The sequence below is a fragment of the Festucalex cinctus genome, chromosome 14, assembly GCF_051991245.1.
Source record: "Festucalex cinctus isolate MCC-2025b chromosome 14, RoL_Fcin_1.0, whole genome shotgun sequence".
NCBI lineage: Eukaryota > Metazoa > Chordata > Actinopteri > Syngnathiformes > Syngnathidae > Festucalex > Festucalex cinctus.
Window position 1 is genome coordinate 2,553,670 of NC_135424.1, and position 20,236 is coordinate 2,573,905.

The 20,236-nt window shown below is 41.2% G+C and overlaps 3 protein-coding genes across 4 annotated transcripts; 2 read left to right on the forward strand and 1 right to left on the reverse strand.

The window, feature by feature from the left end:
- Positions 1-660: 660 nt before the first annotated feature.
- dis3 (DIS3 exosome endoribonuclease and 3'-5' exoribonuclease) lies at positions 661-9,124 on the forward strand. Its single transcript, XM_077494380.1, has 21 exons — positions 661-1,232; positions 1,574-1,731; positions 1,816-2,000; positions 2,078-2,151; positions 2,399-2,566; positions 3,125-3,295; positions 3,372-3,485; positions 3,788-3,925; positions 4,004-4,150; positions 4,337-4,453; positions 4,529-4,630; positions 4,717-4,781; positions 4,856-4,940; positions 5,765-5,892; positions 5,983-6,069; positions 6,604-6,760; positions 6,936-7,150; positions 7,326-7,494; positions 7,802-7,960; positions 8,026-8,148; positions 8,985-9,124. The coding sequence occupies exons 1-21, from the start codon at positions 1,014-1,016 to the stop codon at positions 9,051-9,053; spliced, it is 2,850 nt and encodes a 949-aa protein (XP_077350506.1). The 5' UTR covers positions 661-1,013; the 3' UTR covers positions 9,054-9,124.
- Positions 9,087-15,288, reverse strand: bora (bora aurora kinase A activator). Of its 2 annotated transcripts, none has more exons than XM_077494384.1 (12): positions 15,176-15,288; positions 14,676-14,819; positions 14,494-14,600; positions 14,353-14,398; positions 14,013-14,091; positions 13,875-13,916; positions 13,740-13,796; positions 13,439-13,668; positions 13,101-13,254; positions 11,883-12,412; positions 10,747-10,881; positions 9,087-9,833 (listed from the first exon to the last, which is right to left on the reverse strand). In XM_077494384.1, exons 2-12 carry the CDS (start codon positions 14,817-14,819, stop codon positions 9,813-9,815), a joined length of 1,545 nt encoding a protein of 514 aa, XP_077350510.1. In that variant the 5' UTR covers positions 15,176-15,288; the 3' UTR covers positions 9,087-9,812. The 2 variants fall into 2 exon arrangements, with proteins under 2 accessions (XP_077350510.1, XP_077350509.1); XM_077494383.1 differs by having other exon boundaries at positions 10,741-10,881.
- A 40-nt stretch (positions 15,289-15,328) lies between these two features.
- On the forward strand, positions 15,329-16,582 carry mzt1 (mitotic spindle organizing protein 1). The gene is made up of 3 exons (XM_077495457.1): positions 15,329-15,631; positions 15,733-15,878; positions 15,998-16,582. The coding sequence occupies exons 1-3, from the start codon at positions 15,580-15,582 to the stop codon at positions 16,019-16,021; spliced, it is 222 nt and encodes a 73-aa protein (XP_077351583.1). The 5' UTR covers positions 15,329-15,579; the 3' UTR covers positions 16,022-16,582.
- The last annotated feature ends 3,654 nt before the right edge of the window (positions 16,583-20,236 follow it).

Below are 20,236 nucleotides of genomic sequence, written 5' to 3' on the forward strand. Positions count from 1 at the left end.
GCTGCATTTTTATATCAAATAATGCATTTAACTTTTGTAATAATATAGGCTGAAGCGCCTTCACTCTTGCCAATGTCAGTACAGCAGCGCGAACGAAATGCGCGATTCAAATGTGTTCCCTTCGGTTTGGTTTCTGGTTTTAGCTGCTCACAGACATCACGAAACAGTCTTAATATGTTTTGTTTTGAGTATTGCATTCCCCTGGCATTTTAATGCTTGTTTTTTGTTTTTCTTTGTTTGATTGTTGCGGTTTGATCGTCTTGATGGTATTTACTGTAAGTTTTCAACAGTTGGTTCAATAAAGCATTAAAAAAATCTGCTACAAAAAAAAAACAAGCTAACGTGAAAATAGAATCGAGTGTTGACAAGATTACAAGTGTGAGTGTTGATAGATTTGCGTAGGTGTTACTTAAAGCGCCCCCTGGTGTAATTTTCGCACAGTACAAGTTACCGCTGGTTGCCTTTCGTCTCATTAGTTCAAATCGAGCTTTTATTCAATATCAAAAGTGGTACTAATGGCGTCGTGAGAAAAAAAATAGTACTAGTCGACACAGTCGTTCACAGTTGATTCCGAGTGCTTTACCACGAGCACAACAAATGCAGTACCACCTCCAAACTATAGAGGCGCTGTGTGATTGACACTTCCTGTTACCACCAACCTTATTTGTCTTTGTTGGTAGAACGATTTAGATGGGCGACAAAAAAATAACTCAAAGTACAAATCTCTTGTTGTTCACATACAACGTGTAATATTCTGGTGTGTTATTCATACGAAATTTGCCTTTCATATGCTATGGTTTATACGTGCATGTCATTAACCAGCACCAGTCGCAGTTACTGTAGTGACTTTGATAGGGAACGTCTCTTTAGAGCTCCGTGGATTGTTTTTAGTCGGCACGCAGAACAGCGTACACGTCCCCACATGGGACGTACAGTTTTTAAACTTTCAGCCCAATGGTAGCCGAAAACGCTTCAATTTTTTACTCTTATTTTTAAATATCTGCGTCGCCATCATGTTAAAGTCTAAAACCTTCGTTAAGAAGACGCGGACGGGCCGGGTGATGAAAATAGTGCGTGAGCATTATCTGCGAGACGACATTTGGTGTGGAAGCGAAGCGTGCGACCAATGCCGCCAAGAGTCCACCGTGCTGCAGAGAGAAGCGTGCATCGAGAGCAACTTGTGCTCGTTTTCGCATTACATTATCCCAGACACCAATGTGGTGTTACATCAGGTAAGAGAACAGGAAAATATAATGAGGTTGTACCATGCTGTCAATCGACCTTGCAAACCAAACAAGGGCAGGCCAAGTTTGTAAATATTTCCAGCGGCTCATTTGCAGAGTTCTCCAAATAAGAGGCCAAGCGTGGTTGCTTCAAGTTGTCTTTTTATTTTTTTATTTATTTTATTTTTTTATCCTAGTTAATCCTAGTTGATCATTAACCTGACAATTGCAACAGACGAGCATTAAACATTGTGTTAAACACCAAACAATACAACAAAACTTAATAATTTTGTCTCACAAAAGTCTGCTAGTATAACCTTATAATGCCGACAGTTTTGTTTATCCCACAGATCGATGTTTTGGAGGACCAGGTGATTTGTAACGTGGTGATCCTCCAGACCGTACTCCAGGAAGTACGCCACCGCAGCGCGCCCGTCTACAAACGCCTCAAAGACCTCATCAACGTGGGGGAACGACACTTCTACACGTTTACCAATGAGCACCACAGGTAGCAAACTGCATCACCGTGTGTCTCTTTTGGCTTCTTTTTTTGGGGGGACTGAGTTAAGGTTTACTTCTTTGAATCCTGCAGAGAGACATTCATCGAACGTGAACCGGGTGAGAGCGCCAACGACCGGAACGACCGTGCAATCCGTGTGGCGGCCAAGTGGTACAGTGAGCACCTGTCAAAGCCCGATGACCCCAAGGTGGTGCTCCTAACTAATGACCTCGGTAACAAGCAGAAGGCACAAGAGAGCGGGTTGATCGTGTACAAATGTAAGCTTTTTGATTAAGTCGATCAGAATTCCTAGATTACGGTAAAATATACGGTACATGATTTATTCACACACTAGTTGAGGAGTACGTCAAGGGCCTGATAGCGAACCCTGAGCTTGTGGATCGTTTGGCGTTGTCAAATGATGACAAGGTAAGCAAATCATTTTGTGGATCTCTCTCTCTCTCTCTCTCTCTTTTTTTTTTTTTTTTTTCTATTTCCTGGCCTTAAGTTATATGTTTGGCTTTGTTTTTAGGAGACATTTTGGGTTGAATTATCAGCATGTACCATTTTGTTGCACATAAAAGTAAAAAAAAATATATATATATAGCTATTAAAAAGTAGTTGAGAATGATTAGTTGCTATAGCGTCAGTGCAAATTGCCTGTGTCCCACCTCAGAATGACATCACCGGCAGTAGGGTGTTATTCCCCGAGCATCTCCCGCTGTCCAAAATCCAGGCTGGCATCAAAAGCGGCTCCTTCCTCCAGGGAACTTTCAAGGCCAGCAGGGACAACTACCTGGAGGCGAAAGTTTTTATCCAAAAAGACGAGGGAGACTGCACGGAGGTACACCATTTAAGCAATTAAAACACTAGTACTTAATTCGTTCCATGACCAAGCTGTTAAGTTTAAATTAGCTTTTAAGCATTAATTACAGGTTCAAGCAAAGTCCCTTTAACTCATCTTTTTATTTTAACGTGTGATTAACTCATTCATTACCAGCCATTTTCACAGAAGCAATCCCACTCTGCTGCCACCTGCTGGCCGTTTGTGTAATAATTACCATTTCTGCAAACGTTCTTTGCAGTTGAGAAAAACGTATAAATACGTCTTTGAGACACTTAGAACATTAAAAACCAAAAAAACCAAAAACGTATTTAGACATTATTGGGAGCAAATGATACACCCCTTATTCGGCCCGCCCCGTTTTTCAGCTATTCTTTACAATGTCTATTTGAATTTGATTAATTGCTCAAGCCTAATTCTAATATGGATAAAACTGAATATGAGCTTGGTCACAGAACAAAATTGAACTCATAAGTCAAGGTGCGACATAAAATGTCCGTAATATGTTGCCTTCATGTGTAGTTTCCGTGCTGAACTCACGTTTCCACATCTGGCCAGGTTCTCATCCAGGGCCTTCAGAACCTCAACCGAGCCGTGCACCAAGACGTGGTCGCCGTGCAGCTGTTGCCGCGCAGTCGATGGGCGGCGCCGTCTTCCGTCATGCTGCAGGATGTGGGCTCGGCCAAAGACGACATCGCCGAAGAAGAGGAGGAGGAGGAGGAAGATACTGTGAGTTGCCGTTGGCGGTCATCCAATTTTGCGTCTACTTCCGTGCTTGACGATGGTCTCTCTGTTTTGTGAGCAGCTGGGAAGTTGCAAAGGGGATGTAGACCGGAAGCCCACCGGCAAGATAGTGGGGATCATCAAAAGGAACTGGAGGCCCTTCTGTGGCATGCTCAATATCTCCCAAATCAAAGAGGTAATGTTAAACTTTGGTTGGGTGATGTACATAAGCCTGAAATTGTTTTTTTATTTTTTCTTCTTCCCCCAAGCTGACAAAATTACCATCTCACAATATACATCAACAATCATGCCCAAAGATGTAAATTATAAAATAAACCGAGAGCCGTAGGTTTAAAAAGCAGGATCGAAGTGGATTAGACATTCAATAATCTTCAGCAAAAACGAGGTTGAACTTGAAATACTTCCTGTTTTCGTTCGTCTTTCAAATGCAGTGTCAAACACAACAGTCGTGGCGTCTTCTTTTTCCATTTCCTTTAGTCAACACGCCACCTTTTCACGCCGGCGGACCGCTGCATTCCACGCATCCGCATCGAAACCCGCCAGGCGTCCACGTTGGCGGGCCAGAGGATCATGGTGGCCATCGACGGCTGGCCCAAAGACTCCAGATATCCAAACGTCAGTCGGTCGGAAACCGTCTCCAGTTAACTCACGGATGGTAATTGTTATGATGAAGTGACGTTTCCTTTTCATTAGGGTCACTTTGTCCGTTCGTTGGGCACGGCAGGGGAGAAAGAAACCGAAGAGGAAGTCCTGTTGTTGGAGCACGATGTCCCCCATCAGGCCTTCTCGCAGGCTGTGCTCAGTTTTCTTCCCACGATGCCGTGGAGCATCAAACCAGAGGTAAATGACACCTATGGGAAATATAGGACTTAAGTCCAGATTTGCAGCTATTTGGGAAGACTACCAAAAAAATGATTGACTACATAAACATGGTGGATACTATATGAAAGATTGGATTCAAAAAACAGTTGACAATTAAAAAGGGCGTCTAAATACTTTTGCCCACGTGTCTTTATGTGCATCCAGGACATGGTGGGCAGGGAGGACCTTCGGCATCTGACGGTGTGCAGCGTGGATCCTCCCGGATGCACGGACATTGACGACGCTCTCCACTGTAGAGAGCTGGGAAATGGAAACTTTGAGGTAGACGTCTCGTACGTGCACTCCCGTAATACATCACGCGCACGTACGCGTTAACCAGGTGTGCTTGCCGTGTAGGTGGGAGTCCACATCGCGGACGTCAGTCACTTCATCAGACCCGGGAACGCGTTGGACAAAGAGGCCGCCAACCGAGGCACGACGGTTTACCTCTGTGGAAAAGTGAGAAGTTTATGAACTGAAGCGGTGCTAAATTGAGTAGTTTTATAAGGGAACGTGTCATTTACAAGCACGTTGTTGTCCCGCAGAGGATCGACATGGTTCCAGAGCTGCTGAGCTCCAACCTGTGCTCGCTACGCTCCAACGTGGACAGGTGAGGGTTCGCTTATCCGCAACAGTCCGTCCAAATAGTTGGGACCAACTGACTTGTTTGTTTTTGTTTGCAAGGCTGTCTTTCTCGTCGATCTGGGAGATGAATCAAGAGGCTCAAGTTCTGAAAACGCGCTTCACGAAAAGTGCCATCAACTCTAAGGTATGCAAATATGTAATATTGCACGCAAGCATGGCGTCATACTTGTCTGTATTGTTGTATGTGACGCAAATGTGTGCTATAGTCTTTTGAGTTCATTGGTACATATGCCGTATTATTAGTATTAGAATATAGCTACGTTTCATCATTTATTCACAAATCTGCTTAGAACTGTGGGGAAATCAAGCTTGGTTTTAACATGGCCCTGGTTGATCTCTTATACTCTGCTGCCACCTGCTGGCCGTTTGTGTAATAACTACCATTGCTTCAACCGTTCTCTGCAGTAGAGAGGCTGCATCAAAGCCCTTCTGTGTGCTCTTAGCATTAAAAACAAAAAACGTATAATTACGTCTTTTGGTACACTTAAAACATTTAAACTAGAACATAGTTATAAGTTTTTCGTAGCAAATGAATTAAGAACCGCAGGTGGGCACTTGAAACAATCACAACTTAAGCATTTAGATGGATTTTGAAGTGCATGTATTAACTCTAAAGCAATAATTTATTTAAAACAAAATAAAAAATGTATCTAGTCAATCTTTCGGGGGGGCTTCAGGTGAAAGTCAACTCCTAGTTTTGGGCATGATGGGCATGTGCAGTTCAGCTTCAATGAACAGTTTACACACCGATGATCAAAACCTTGATGAATAGTGAACATGATTTTCCGAGTTAAATAGAACCTAAGAATAGACGACATGACACTCATGGGATCACGCAAATACGTAAATAAGCTTCAAGCTGGGGGTGAAAATGCAAAAAAAAAAAAAAAAAGAAGTCCTAGCTTGTAGTCTGAATTTTACAGTTCTTGATTGTCTCCTTCAATTCAGGCATCCCTGACTTACGCAGAGGCCCAGATGAGGATCGACGACACGGGCAAGAACGACAACGTCACCAAAAGTCTGCGCGGCCTCAACAAGCTCGCCAAGATCCTCAAGAAACGCAGGATCGAGAAAGGGTGAGAGGCCTGCGGGAAAAGCGGGAATTACCCGAGTGTCATTCACAATTAACGACAAAAATGGAATTCCATATTCATGTCCTCCTTCAGGGCGCTGACGCTGTCCAGCGTGGAAGTCCGCTTTCACATGGACAGTGAAACCCACGACCCCATTGAGCTTCAGACCAAAGAACTCATGTAAGCACTTCCAAAAACCGAATTCTGTTGAATCCCGTTTTTTTTTTTTTTTGGGGTGGGGGGGGAAGTGGAGTTTTCTTTTCATATTATATTGACATGAAATAACTTTTTTCAAATTGTAAAATACAACTTGAGGTCAGTCTCCACAAATATATGCATTATTATTAAATTTGTTACTGCTAAATTTTGACGTGGACGTGACTGCTGCGTTGCAACTGGTCGTAAATTAATCGTGGGTTCAAAGAATTAGTTGCCTTAAAGGAACTTTAAATTAACACACTCATTTTGACACCCCTAGTATAAAGCCTCTATTGGGATAATTGATTTGCTATACCCATGGATTGGCTGGCAACCAGTTCAGGGTGTACCCCGCCTACTGCCCGACGCCAGCTGGGATAGGCTCCAGCACCCCCGCAACCCTAGTGAGGAAAAGCAGTTAAGAAAATGGATGGATGGATTTGCTATACAAGTACAATGAGATGATTCAATTCAACCTGTTGTTGTCCTCCTGTAATCAAATCGCTTGGTCATCAGGGAGACCAACTCCATGGTGGAGGAGTTCATGTTGCTGGCCAACATTTCAGTCGCCCAAAAGATCCACGACGAGTTTGCCGAGTGCGCCTTGCTCAGGAAGCATCCGCCGCCGCCACCTTCCAACTATGACATGCTCCTGAAGGCAGCAAAGTCCAAGGTGGGTCACGATCTGTTCATTAGCTAACTCTTTAAAATCCAACAATATGAAGGCTAATGCTCATTTTGATGAGTAATTTAGTTTATATTTTTAAGTCCTCATTGGCCCACCATTACTGATAGAGATGACAATAATTTTCCATGACAAGAATTGGACACTTGTTTTTATGATTTAGGACGTGCTGCTCCGCACGGATTCGGCCAAGGCGCTGGCCGACTCGCTGGAAGCGGCCAAAGTGGCCGGCTTTTCGTACTTCAACACGCTGCTGCGCATCCTGGCCACTCGCTGCATGATGCAGGCCGTCTATTTCTGCTCGGGCATGGACAGCGACTTCCACCACTACGGTCTCGCCTCGTCCATTTACACGCACTTCACGTCGCCCATTAGGAGGTACAACTTGCTCCAAACTGGCACGGTAGACTTTTGTGATTGCACTAGAGCTGACCTGAATTGAAAACAATAAGAAAAACTTATTGGATATTTTATCAGCTGTACGTATGTATTAAAAAAATATATTTCAACCGCTTCCCGACTAAATGTCGATTATTACCCTCCTGGTGTGCAGGTACGCCGACATCATCGTGCATCGGCTTCTGGCCGTGGCCATCGGAGCGGACAGCACCTACCCGGATTTGATGGACAAACACAAACAGTCGACACTGTGCAACAACCTCAACTACAGACACAAAATGTCCCAGTATGCTCAGAGGGCGTCTGTAGCATTCCACACACAGGTAAACAATAATTCGTTCCAGTTCAAGTTGAAATATGAATTGTAAATCCCCTTCGAATTTAAAAACTACCGCAAAAAAAACAACAACTTACAAGTGAAAATAAAACTACTATAACTCATTAAAAGCTGCACACGTTCAAATAAGACTACAGGTACCTTAACCCCCCCCATATAGTGCATAGGTTAAAATAAGAGTAAATAAGGTTCCATCCCTACTTATAAGTTGTGCAGGTTGAAAGAAGACAACTGTACTGAAAATTCCTGCTTACGTCATACGCAGATATCAAAATTCAATGTTTCCTTTCCAGTTGTTCTTCAAGACCAGAGGCATCCTGAGCGAGGAAGGATTCGTCCTCTTCGTGAGGAAGAACGCCATCATCGTCCTCATCCCCAAGTTCGGCCTGGAGGGAACGGTCTTCTTCGACGGCAAGGACAAGGGTGGCCCTAACCTCGCATTTGACGAGGAGGTAATAAAGGCGCGCTGCGTGTTACGAGGTTCTGCTGTTTAACCGCCGCGGCTTTCCGTATTCAGTGTCCGTCTCTGACCGTGGAGCGGCACACCTTCCGCATATTTGACCGGGTGAAGGTCACCGTAAGCCTGGACGACTCCAACATTCAGCACCAGAAGATACGCATGGCCCTGACCGAGCCCGAGGTAAGAACAGACTCAAATTTGGGGCAAATTTTTAAAACAGAAAGGCCAGGTCAAAGTTATGTTCTATTTGGAATTTATGAGTTATCAATAGTTTATAGAATAAAATATACTTATAAAAGAGTAAAAATTAGAAAAATAATTTTGCAGCGGTCTCCATTTTTTCCCCCTGTGCTGCATATATAAATCAAGTTATAATTTACAAATGATTTAATAAATACACGTGCTTAAATGTACATGCACTGTATACATATTTTGGTTTATATTTGTACAGTGTTATTTACAATAAACCAGTTCTTGAATGAAAAAGCACTAAATAAATACACGAACCAGTTTAATGAAAAGGCAAGGCAGCTTTATTTATAATGCCAATTTCATACACAAGGTAAGTCAGTGAACGTCACATACAAATACATTTAAGAGCATTCGCTTCACTTTTTCTTTTGTTTGTAGTGGATGGAATAAATCCCCCCCCAATCAAAATTCTAGACAACACTGCTTTTAAACTTTAGATTTTAAAATAATTTTTTTTCAGTCAAAATTTTGAGGGGAAAACATATTTATTCCATACACTACAAGGAAAAATATATTATATGCTTTTCCTTTTAAAATTGGTTAATTAAAATTAATGACCTATTTTAGAATAAGGCTGTATCCCGTAACATACCACAATATGGGGGGAAAAAGTGAAGAGCTGTGAATAGTTTGTCGATGCATACTAAATGAGTTCAGTGGGCAAGATTTAAACAACTGAGGTGACTGGTTAATACTTTGCCCACCACTAGGGGGGGAAAAAAAAAAAGCCACCTTCTGATGCCTTCTCTCTCTTTTCCCTTTAGATCCCGGGTGTGAGTGTTTCCGCCGCAGATGCTGAAACGCAAAACAAGAAGCCCAAACTGGACCGTTGAGCCGCCATGTTCCATCAAGAAATGGACTCGAGATTCTTTGGACACTTTAATAAAACTGTCACATGAACACATTTTTGGCTTTTACATTTCAAAAGGGCTTTATATGTGGATTTTCTCATGTATTTTTAGTTTTAAAAGTGAACTTTTTTGTTTTGTAATGCCTACGTAAACAGCATTGTGGATTTCAGTACAATTTGTGCTCTATCATGTACTACAGCTATGTTGTTTCCAATGAAGAATGAATATACTTGTAAAACTCCATTCCACTCACTGTCATGGAAAGAACTGCAAATCACCAACATGTGGAGGATTGTCATGTTGGCATTCAGTAAAGTGACAAAGTATTGTTCAGCAAGGATTTTTGTGACTTAAGTCGGGGGGGACATGCAGGAGCACAAATACATTAAAGACCAAGCAAGTCAGTCATAATTTGATACTTTCATTATTAATTGTCATTAGTGGCACACTTTAAAAAAAAAAAAAAAAAAGCCACCTGAACATTAGTTTAAAAAAATAGACAAAACCATTGTAATAGGTTTCTTTTAAAACACAGTACAAATATATTCCACGCATGATTGTGTCAGCACCTAATAAAGTTGCAGCCCCCCCCACGACTGATGTGCCAGCACTGCTGTGTAATAACCCGTTGTACAACCTCATATAATGCCTCCAATAACACATGTGAACTACCGTATTAATTAAAAAAAAAAAAAAAAAGAAAAGCTGCAAGTACATGTCCCTTTTGAGGCGTCAAACAGTTCAGTGATGAGGATACCACGCCTGCAAAAAAAGGACAAAGTCAACAGTTAAAAGGACAGTTGATTGCAAGGAATAACTTACCCTTCCATGATAACCGAAAGCCAATATAGCTACAGACCATAAGTGTTTATTTTTTTTGAACACTTTTGCCACATCCATAGACTTCAAACATATTAAAATACTTATTAAAGTATTCTCTCTGTTCTCCAAATGTGGCAAAGTGTGCTTACTTCAAGTTGTGTACTCGGCCCTCCCAGTTGAAGTTGACTAAAAACTGATGACGACAAACATTGTATATTTAAACCAAACTATATAATTTCATCTAACGAAATAGACGGGTAAAGAAAATGAGTAATTATGAACCTTCGAACTGCTGCTTGAACATGATGCAGCAACACAAACAAAAGGAGGATAAAACAATACTCCAATTACTGCAACTTACATTAGATGAGAACCTTCTCTGCCTCTTCTTCTTCTTCTAATTATGCTGCATCTCGGCCAGTGGGACTCAGTGCTGTTCGGAACGCTTGTGCCACAATGTGACACCACACCGAAGTTGCTCAACGTAAAATTCAGACTTGCGTGCATGGCATAAATGTGAAAATCCACACACACACACAAAAAAAAAAAGATTGCTTAAAAAATTTGCCATGCAGCAACAGTAAAGGGGAGGGACATTATTTTGTAGCCTGCACTGGACTTGAAATTATATTTAGGAGACTTGGACGAGCGTAAAAGATTGACCTCACACATAATGGTAAAACACGTTTCAGTTGTATGCAATAATATTACCAAGTGGTTGTTCAAAGAATAATACTATCGAGTTTCTCTTTATGAAAGCATTTCAGTATGAAGTGGAAAAAAAACAATTCATTAGTGTGTAGAGTTAATTTTTCAGAAGTGTACGTGAGAGCCATTCCAGCGGTACCTTTACTTTTGAGGCCTTGGCGAGGTGGGAGTTTTCTTCGGCGAGGTTGGCGGCGAAAGACTCTTTGCCGTGATAGTCCGAGGCGAGGCCGTCGATCAGGCTGCCGGCCCCCGTCGAGGTCGTTTGGTACCCGCTGTCCACCTACACAAAGCCATACAAACAGGTGCATGGTTTGTTGTTATGCCAATTTTTTTTTTTCATCTTTCCAAAAAGTAGAAGTAAAAAATTAAATAGTAAAATAACGTTTTATTGAAACTGTTGACAAGGGAGTTGCCGCCATTTTAAGTGCATCGGATTAACCAAAAATAGAAGTTGTGATGTTCCGGCTTCGACGAAAACAAGTCCAGAAAGACATACGAGAACATCTGAAACTTATTTTTGTTTAATCAGAGGTAAAACTAAGTAAATAAAAGAATCACATTAATCATTTGTTTTTATTATTTTCAATATATAAATGCTATTATGTTACCAAAGTTGATGAAAACTGTAGGGATTAGGGGTGTGAATTGCCTAGTACCTGACGATTCGATTCGTATCACGATTCACAGGTCACGATTCGATTCGATACCGATTAATCCCGATACGAATTTATAAGTCGATTGTTGCGATTTTTTTTCATTAAAATTTAGAAAATACTAATTGGTAAGCTTGTAGAGTGTAAGATTTATATGAAAATGTATGATTTATTGATCTGAAATTTCAGTCTTATAGAGGTTGTAATCTGTTTCATGTTTGAACAGCATTAAAATAAAATATTAAGGCTTAATGTTCCGTTCATATAACATTCTTCCATGCTCAAGGTGTGAATCCTAACCCGAAGTCAGACGTTTTGTTGAATATTTTTCCATTAAAAATCGATTCACACACAAAAAAAAAAAAAAAAAAAAAAAAAGGCAATGATGATAAGACGTTGAATCGGTAAGACTACCGAATGAACAATTCTGAGCTCTTTAAAAAAAAAAAAAAAAAAAAAAAAAAAAAAAAAAAAAAAAAAACGATTTTTTTTTTATTGAATCGATTCGAGAATCGCGCGATGTAGTATCGCGATATATCGCCGAATCGATTTTTTTTTTTTTACACCCCTAGTAGGGATGTAATATAGGTAAATAAGTAAGTAAAAAGTAAAAATAAAACATACAAACCTGCATACTGGAATCATAGTACATGCTGCTGCGTTCCGCCAAAAGAGAGACGCACATTTGAGAGCTTCCCGAGGCCGACACATTGCCCATCCGTGAGCTGCTCAGACATCCTGAGAGGCCCCGGTTGTCTCCCTCCTCATCCTCCTCCTCTTCCATTTTCCCCTCCATCCTCAATTCCTGCTCGCTCTCCATCTTCACACTGTCCACGAATCCCAACCCGTCCGCGTCAGGAGCGCTCTCGTCTCGAGCCGGAGGGGAGGAGCCACCGGACTCCATCGGGAGTCCGGACGGCGGGTCCTCATCGGCTTCCTGGTTGTCTGGTAGCTTGGGGTCGAGGACCGGGGAGATGAGCGGCGGAGAATTGCAGCAACGAAATCGAGGCCTGGGATTGACACGGGGATGGCGCCGGTGCGGAGAACAGCCGCGGATGGGAGAGCAGCCCTCCACGTCTGGACTCAGGGTGAAGGAAGGGATGCCGGCGGCCAGGGAGATGCCGTGGGGCGTCAAACTGCAAGGTCGCGTTCTCTCAGCTGAGGAGGAGAGCGTAAACAAACGTGCGTCACACATCACATTTAGAGCAGCATGGGAGAATTTTTGTGACTTAGGGCCAGATTATTATTATTATCATCATTCATTTTAGTTTTTTTTTTTAGAAAGTTGCAAAGTATTTCCATTCACTATTTCCAGTCGTCATGTCACTTTAGTTTGCACTTCCAAATTATTTTGGTGAAAATATTTTAAACATAAAAAAAAAACAAAAAAAAAACATGGAGCACACCTAACCATTATTCAGTTTATTTTAAATATTTTTTTCCTTTTTTCTCTCTCCATTTTTATACGGAAAATGTATATTATATAGCGCTATCAAATATTTTTAGAATCGATTAATCTATTGATTCGTAAATCGATTGACTAATCTGACTCATTTTTATAATGCATTAAAGTGTATAACAAAAACATTTTTTTTACCTGATTACTGTTTATTAACTCATTCAAACCCAAAAACGTGTAAACACGTTTTTTACTACTTCGTCCTTCACTTTTTTTTTTTTTTTTTTTTTAAATATATGCAAAAGCATACAGAAGGCTTTGATGCAGCTTCTGACATGAAGAGGTGGTTTAAAGCAATAGTATCTTGGTCAGATAGGGCAAACCAAAAGTGAGGAAAGCGCTCTAGAAAATGGATGGACGGCCCTTGGATGAAGTCCAGTATCATACCTGAGCCTGTGGGTGTGCGCAGGGTATGTGCAACGATGGGTGAAAAGGTGGGAGAGGCTGTGCCGGCAGGCGATGACCTATCAGGGAAGAGTGGGCTGAAGCTGCTGCGGTCCCGGAGGAAGCCAGTCTCGATAGGACTGGATGAGAACTGACCCTGCAAAGGAGTGTAGAAAATAAGTATCTTTACCATTGAATGTTTAAGTTAGTCCCTTGATTTACGAGTTCCATGTGTTCCGTGACCAAGCACGTAACTCAATTCACCATCGATTACTTTGCTGAGTAATAGAAAACAGAGCTTGTAACTGAAGGTACCATTGTCATTTGTGTTTTTCACTCACGGTAGAGTGCGTTGACGGGGACACACCGCAGGTTAAAGGGGACGAAAACATGGCCGCTTGTCCCACAAAATCTTCTCCCTGCGTCCCTGGCCGTCTCTCTGGGCTGGGCGGACTTGAGCCGTCGGAGCCGCTGCTTTGGCCATCCAGGAAAAGTTTGCGCCTTAAAGAGATGGAGCTGAGGCTCTCCTGAGAGCCGTCGCTTGCTCCTTCCTCATTGCGGTAAAACTCCCCTAAGAGATGAACACCGTGACGCGACGGGTGGAATCACCAGCAAGCCGGACTTCCGCTATTATCGGCTTACCTAGGAGTCCCTCCAAATCAAAGGCCACTGGTAACGAGAGGCACGTCTGGCAAGAAACTGCAACACCAACTCAAAACAGTTAATTAACGGTGAACGGGAAAAGACAAGCTCCTATCCTAATGAAAAAGGTCTGACCTGATTTTTTTTCTTGCTCCTCTGCCATCGGGGACAGAGACCCTGAGGATGCACAACAATATTATGCTTAGATGAAAACTAAACTTTGTAAGGCATATAATGTCAAGAACAAGAAAACAATATGGAGAGGACGCATACCTGTGTTAGAAACGTGAGGGGTTCTCCGGGTGTCTGACGTAGACCACGGCGAAGGCACAATTGTTCCCTTGGTAAAAAACTGGATGAGGACAGATACAGAGTACTTTACTTACTTATTATACAAACTGGCTGTACATAGCAGTTATTTATCCATCTTCTACAAAATTTTTCAGCATTTAGTGTTGCAGGTGAGCTGGCTTAATCCAACTGACTTCGCCAGTCAATCACAGAGCATATGAAGACAAACAACTACATTTACATCTGTGGACAATTACGTAACATGACACCACAACACTGGTGTAAAAATGTATCAAATGTCTCGTCTTGCATCACAACATACCTGCTCGATAGCATTCTGACGCTTTTCTTCAATCTCGGAGTCTATCCTTGAGATTACACAAAGGAGAAGATAGTAAAGCCAACTTGTTGCCCTACTTGGAGGAATTTCATGCACTTTGATTGCAGCATTTCATTTAAATACCTGGTCTGGCTGAGGTAAAATGACTGTCGCTGAATTTCCTCTTGATCTATGTGCACCGGAAGAAGACCGGCCATATCATCGATGGACCAATTGAACCCGGAAGGAGCCTGTGGAAATGCAGACAGACACAATGCTAAAGTGTTTCAAATGAAATGTGGGTAGGATGAATAGACGTGACTTACAGCTTGTGATATCTTGAAAGTGGATGGACTGGGAACCAGGGGCTCATGGAGGTGGTGGTAGTCATTTGGACTTTCGAATGGATTCCTTACTGAGGCTCTCCCTGGTGTTTCTGGAGTGATGTGCTGTGATGTGTGGTCCTCCATCTTTCAAAATAATAATAACAATAATAACCAAAACCAATTCAAACAGTAATTCCTATTCCTATACTGTACATTGACTCGGTCCAAAAAAAAACACTGGATAATCAAATGCTTTTCCACGACCACCCTATATCAGCATCATGTCAGTATTACATACTTTTATGTATTTATAATGTAATATAAAGCCTTGGATAAATAATACTAATTTGGTTTTGGGGAAAAACTCTCCTCAAAGACATCATCTTGTTTCGACCTTACCTTCGTTTCCTTGTTTCGTTCGAGAAGTTTCCCTTCGTTTAACGCGATTTTCTTTAGCTTTAAAACAATATAATACACATGTGCCGTTTTGTGATACTTACATCATCGAACAATCAAGTACTTTGGTGCCACAACCGCCATAGAATGAAGAAAACGTCCCTACTGCTGAGGCGTTTTTTGGACGCGATTTCAATTTCGCCCTCGCAACCCGCGGACCAATAGAAACGTTCCAGGAAGTCCAAACAACCAATCAGTGTTTTCTGTCGTCATATCCGCTTCCTGTTTCTCAACGCTAACTCCAGAGCAGGCTAAACATCTGTCAGGAACGTATTGCTTTGTCGTCTGTTTTTACGTGACTATTTTGTTAATAACCTTTATAAGATGACGTGAAAATGGTCAATTCATTTATACTTGTTTGGGTAAATTGTTAATATTCACGTTTGGGGTCCGTATAGTGCTTCGATAGCCTCCCGCTAGCAAGTTGGCTAACTGTCCATTCAGTACCATGGCGAGTGCATCTAATGCTAACCTCAATGCAGTCCGGGAGACTATGGACGGTAATGGTGACATTTTAATAGCATCTTTGTGTGTGTGTGTGCGCGTAATTGCTTGCTATGCCTGGTTTATCACGTCGGTTTTCTTTGTATCCTCCCACCAGTGTTGCTGGAAATCTCCAGGTTGCTCAACACCGGCCTGGACATGGAGTCTCTGTCCATCTGTGTGAGATTATGTGAGCAAGGCATCAACCCAGAAGCTCTGTCTTCCGTCATCAAGGAGCTGAGGAAAGCCTCCGAGACCCTCAAGGTACACGGACTTGATGAGATCGAGATCAAAATCAAAAGAGGAACGAATTGTGCGATTGAATGTAAACTGAAGAAAGTGTCAGCGTGGTGATCTAACATTGTCTTTATTTTGTGTTACAGGCTCCTGAAAACTGCACAAATTAAAGATGAAACTTTAATTTGGGAAATTGTAACTGGAATGCACTCGTTTCTTGTCCCTGCACCATGGAAACTCCAGCCATTATGGCCTCATTCTTTTTCCTTCTGTCCCTGCTTGTCCTTGGATGCTGTTGTCAATCAATCAGTTCTTAAAAAAAAAAAAAATAGCACTATCAGCTAGCTATGAATTGTAAGCGAACAGTTATCATCCCTAATAATCCTATTTTTTTATGGTGTTTCATTTGGATTGTTATAAAGTATCATTTGTTTTTAAAGAAATATTTTGTCAACATCCATATTTTGTATGAATGTCTAAATCAAAACGACACAGTCGAAGGCCACTAGGTGGTGCAGTGACACACTTCTTCCAATCTGTTGACTTCGGGTTCAAGCTGTGCAACTATGTAAAGAGATTGATATGAAAGTTAAGACATCTGTTTACAAATCATATTTTCAGTATTACAGAAGAGGGAAATTACAAAGTTCTTGTTTTCATGTGACATCAATGGCAAGATGCCTTTTTTTTTGTTACAAAAAAGGAAGCTTTGATTAAAACATTTCAAAGTACAGTGGAGTCTGTTTCTTTATACATCCCATAAACAATGTGATAATAATTGATAACCGTTGTGATGATAATGATACAGTATACGGTGAAGGTGATCAACCTTACATCACATACCCAAGCGCACAGTGCATTGTTTTCTTTTCTCCACTGTCTGCAAAATAGCTCTATTCATCTTCCAGGGAAAAAAAAAAAAATGCTGAAAGCACACAACTTTCCTCCACAGGCCAATATCCAGGCTTGATGCAAGCTCTCATCTGCGAGGGCTTGTATTATTTACGTCCTCATTGTGTTTGTGTGGTGGATGTGGGGGGGGTGTGGGGGCACACGTCCATGCAGGCAAGTTTATTTGCTACTGCTGCTTTAAGATGTCTACAAATGAGGGTTCTAGGGAGTCCCCCCCCCCCCACCCCACCCCTACACTTCCCACCCTTAAACCATCTAACAATAATACCCCTCAGAGGAAGTGAGCGTGTGAGCGCATGGATGTCGGCGTAAGCATTTTCTTGCTTTGACTGACAGGCCGGCGGTTCGAACCCTGAGTGCTGCTCCTTTTTTTTTTTTGATCTGCTCACACACTTCTCTCTGCGTTCTACAAAAGGAGAACCATGTTCGACTTTGATGAAATACTAGAAGTACAGATGCTGTTTTTTTTGTTTGTTTGTTTTTACACTGCCAGTGGCACATGACACAACGTGTTCCGCACAGATCATTTTTGGAGCCAACAACATCAAACAATTCCCTGAATTGGGGGAGCAGCCAACTGTCCCATAAACTGGTAAAGTGTCAATTCAAGGTACCACTGTACCTGAAAAATCTACTTAAGTGCAGCAATTAAATATCAATACTTAGTTACTTTCCATCAATGAGTATGTGTGAGGCGTACAGATGTGATCACCCAAAGTTTTCAACAGCGCCTGGCCTCCATACAGGCTAGGGGGGGGGCGGTTAGATGGAGAAAGACCCACAGTGTGAATCGTTTCTGCTTTTTTTTTTTCTTTTCTCCACAAAGCAAAACAGTTGCTTGATTGGCGAGTGTGGGCGTGGGAGTCTTCCGTGTTTGATGTGTTCCTCCTGATCCCCGCCAGACACTTTGATCTGGCGTAAAACAAAAATATTCCCAAATCCCACAGTCCTGACTGGGTAGATTAGCGGCCATATATGCATAAACATCTGAAAGGGGGGGGGGTGCTCAACTAGGGCAGTGGTCAGGTCACATGACTGCGGCAACTTCAAGCGGGCCCTCACATCCCAAAACTTCTAAAGGTGTTTATGTTTGTATGTCTGATAATTAACCGTACGTTATTATTTTTTTCTTAATAAACGAGGGCATTCTCATTTAAAAGCGCAGGACCCTCGCGGTGCTGTAATGGTCCTGGTGTGGGAAATGGATGGTACAAGAAATAATTAGACTGATTAGTGGCTCCTTGTGTATGCGAGAAGCCAAATTATGGACAGTGCGTCTAGGTGGAAAAACAACTTCTGTTTATTCTCAACTTCTGAGTGAGAAATGAAGAAAAAAAAAAGTGGTGGGCTGACCAATTTATAATAATAATAACAACAACGATAATGTAGCCTTTGTATGATGTTGTTTTGATGAGATTTAAGTCCAGTTTCGGTGCTCATTAGACCATCAATTAAAAAGCAAGTCTTGTTTTATGTTAGACGCACCTTCGCATTAGCATTTGTACGCTTGTCTTTTTTTTCTTTTTCTTTCTTTTTTTTTCTTTTTTTTTTTTTTTATAACCCTAACCATAACCCTTTTATAAGCATTTGTACGCTTGTCAGTCGTTTCGCTCAATTGGTGTTGTGAACGTGGACGTGCAGGGTTACACGTGGATTAAGTCATTCTCTTTGAGATTAAAAATCTCTTTTCCAAGAGTGACATGGCCAATTTTAAATTGGAACTAGACGAAGTGTAATTTCTGGAGAAATTGCGCAGGAATGCTGAAAGTTGAATGCTAATAACTGAATGCTAAGCTGAATGCCTATGAAGGAATTTGAAGGATAAATTATGTTAAAATTACAAAGTAATTACATAATTAATAATTAATAGTAATAGTAGTAATATTATATAAATTGTGTATTTAGTGCATTTAGAAATATGTTTTTATTAGGTATGCACAATAATGCTATTTTCATACGGATAAACCAGTAATTTAGAAAGTGCCGATGTCAATAACTGATAAGCTGATAATTGCTGTTTTGTTTAAAGCTTAGCATTAGCATTAGCTTAGTGTGCTATCTTAGCATTAGCGTAGCATTAGCTTAGCATCAGCATTAGCTTAGCATGCTAACCTAGCATGCTAAATTAACATTAGCATTAGCTTAACATGAACTAAGCATTAGCTTAGCATAATCGTAGCATTAGCATTTCATTTAGCATACTAACTTAGCATGCTATATTAGCATGAGCTTAGTATTAGCATTAGCCAAGAATAATACTTTCAGCATTCCCACAAATAAAAAAAAGAAAGAATAAGTAACTATTTTTTTTAAATCTAGCACAAAAAAACAATTCTCTTTCCAAATTTAATTGGCATTAAAAAAAAATGGAAAAGTGACTTTGTTGAATTGATTTCATATTTGACTTACCAGATTTTTTTCCCCTCAGTAACAGACTTGCTTGAACTTAAAGGTTGTGGCTGTTGAGAGCTCCCACTTTTAACACAATACCTGAAACACATAAATGTGAAAACAGGATAACATTTGAGTAGACAGAACAAATCTAACTGACATATCTCATCAATTGCTTCTGTATTTTTTAATTGTAAGTCGACTGTGCACACCCGCCTATCATATCACTCCACACAATGACCCAAACACTGCAAGAACAAGTAGCAAGAAAGGCAAACACATGCTTGACTGCGAGGGGACTTCAATAATTGATTTATTCCTATTTCTGTAACCCTCAATGCTTAATCTCTGCGCCTCGTGTTTGCCCTCGGAGGAGTTGTGTGACCTTGTTCGAGCTCGCACCGATATACCACCCTTGATTAAATACGGGACACACTTCTAAACGTTTAATATTAAACTATTTAGCTCCCAATTAAATTCACGGCGAGGAAATTGGATCATAAACTCTTTTAGGGATCGTTAGCAGCCATTAGACGGGATAATGGCGTGGCAATCAAAATCGGTCGGGAAAAAATAAAACAACTTCCAAAGTCTTTTGGTGACTTTGTTGTTTTTGGATCTTTTCCAAGCTGATTAACGTCGGATTGATTGATTTACAGTTGTAATTAGCCGTCTTCTGCTCAGACGCATAGTAATCATATATTTGCCTGCTTGTTTTAAACTATTAATTGGTTTCATTAACACAATCACTTAATTGAATAACAATTAGCAACCTTGGCTGCACCCCGTGTTTTCCTCCGCAATGATAATGAAAGCAGCTTTTTTTTTATTTTTTTTATCAGATTGCAATTTGGAGTGTTGGACTACATAATGACGAGTATGATATTGGGCTTGTTAGTTTATTCGAGGGGGGCTCACTGAGGCGTTGAGATGGCATTGAGCGCTTTGTGTTTAACAGGTAGGCACCATATGCCGCCGTAATCAGCCGGCAGAATCACATTTGGTCGTAAAATTGTCTTCTAATAAAAGCGGCTAGTAAAACAACGAGGCCTAATTCAATTTCGGTTCGGGCTCAAAGTGAA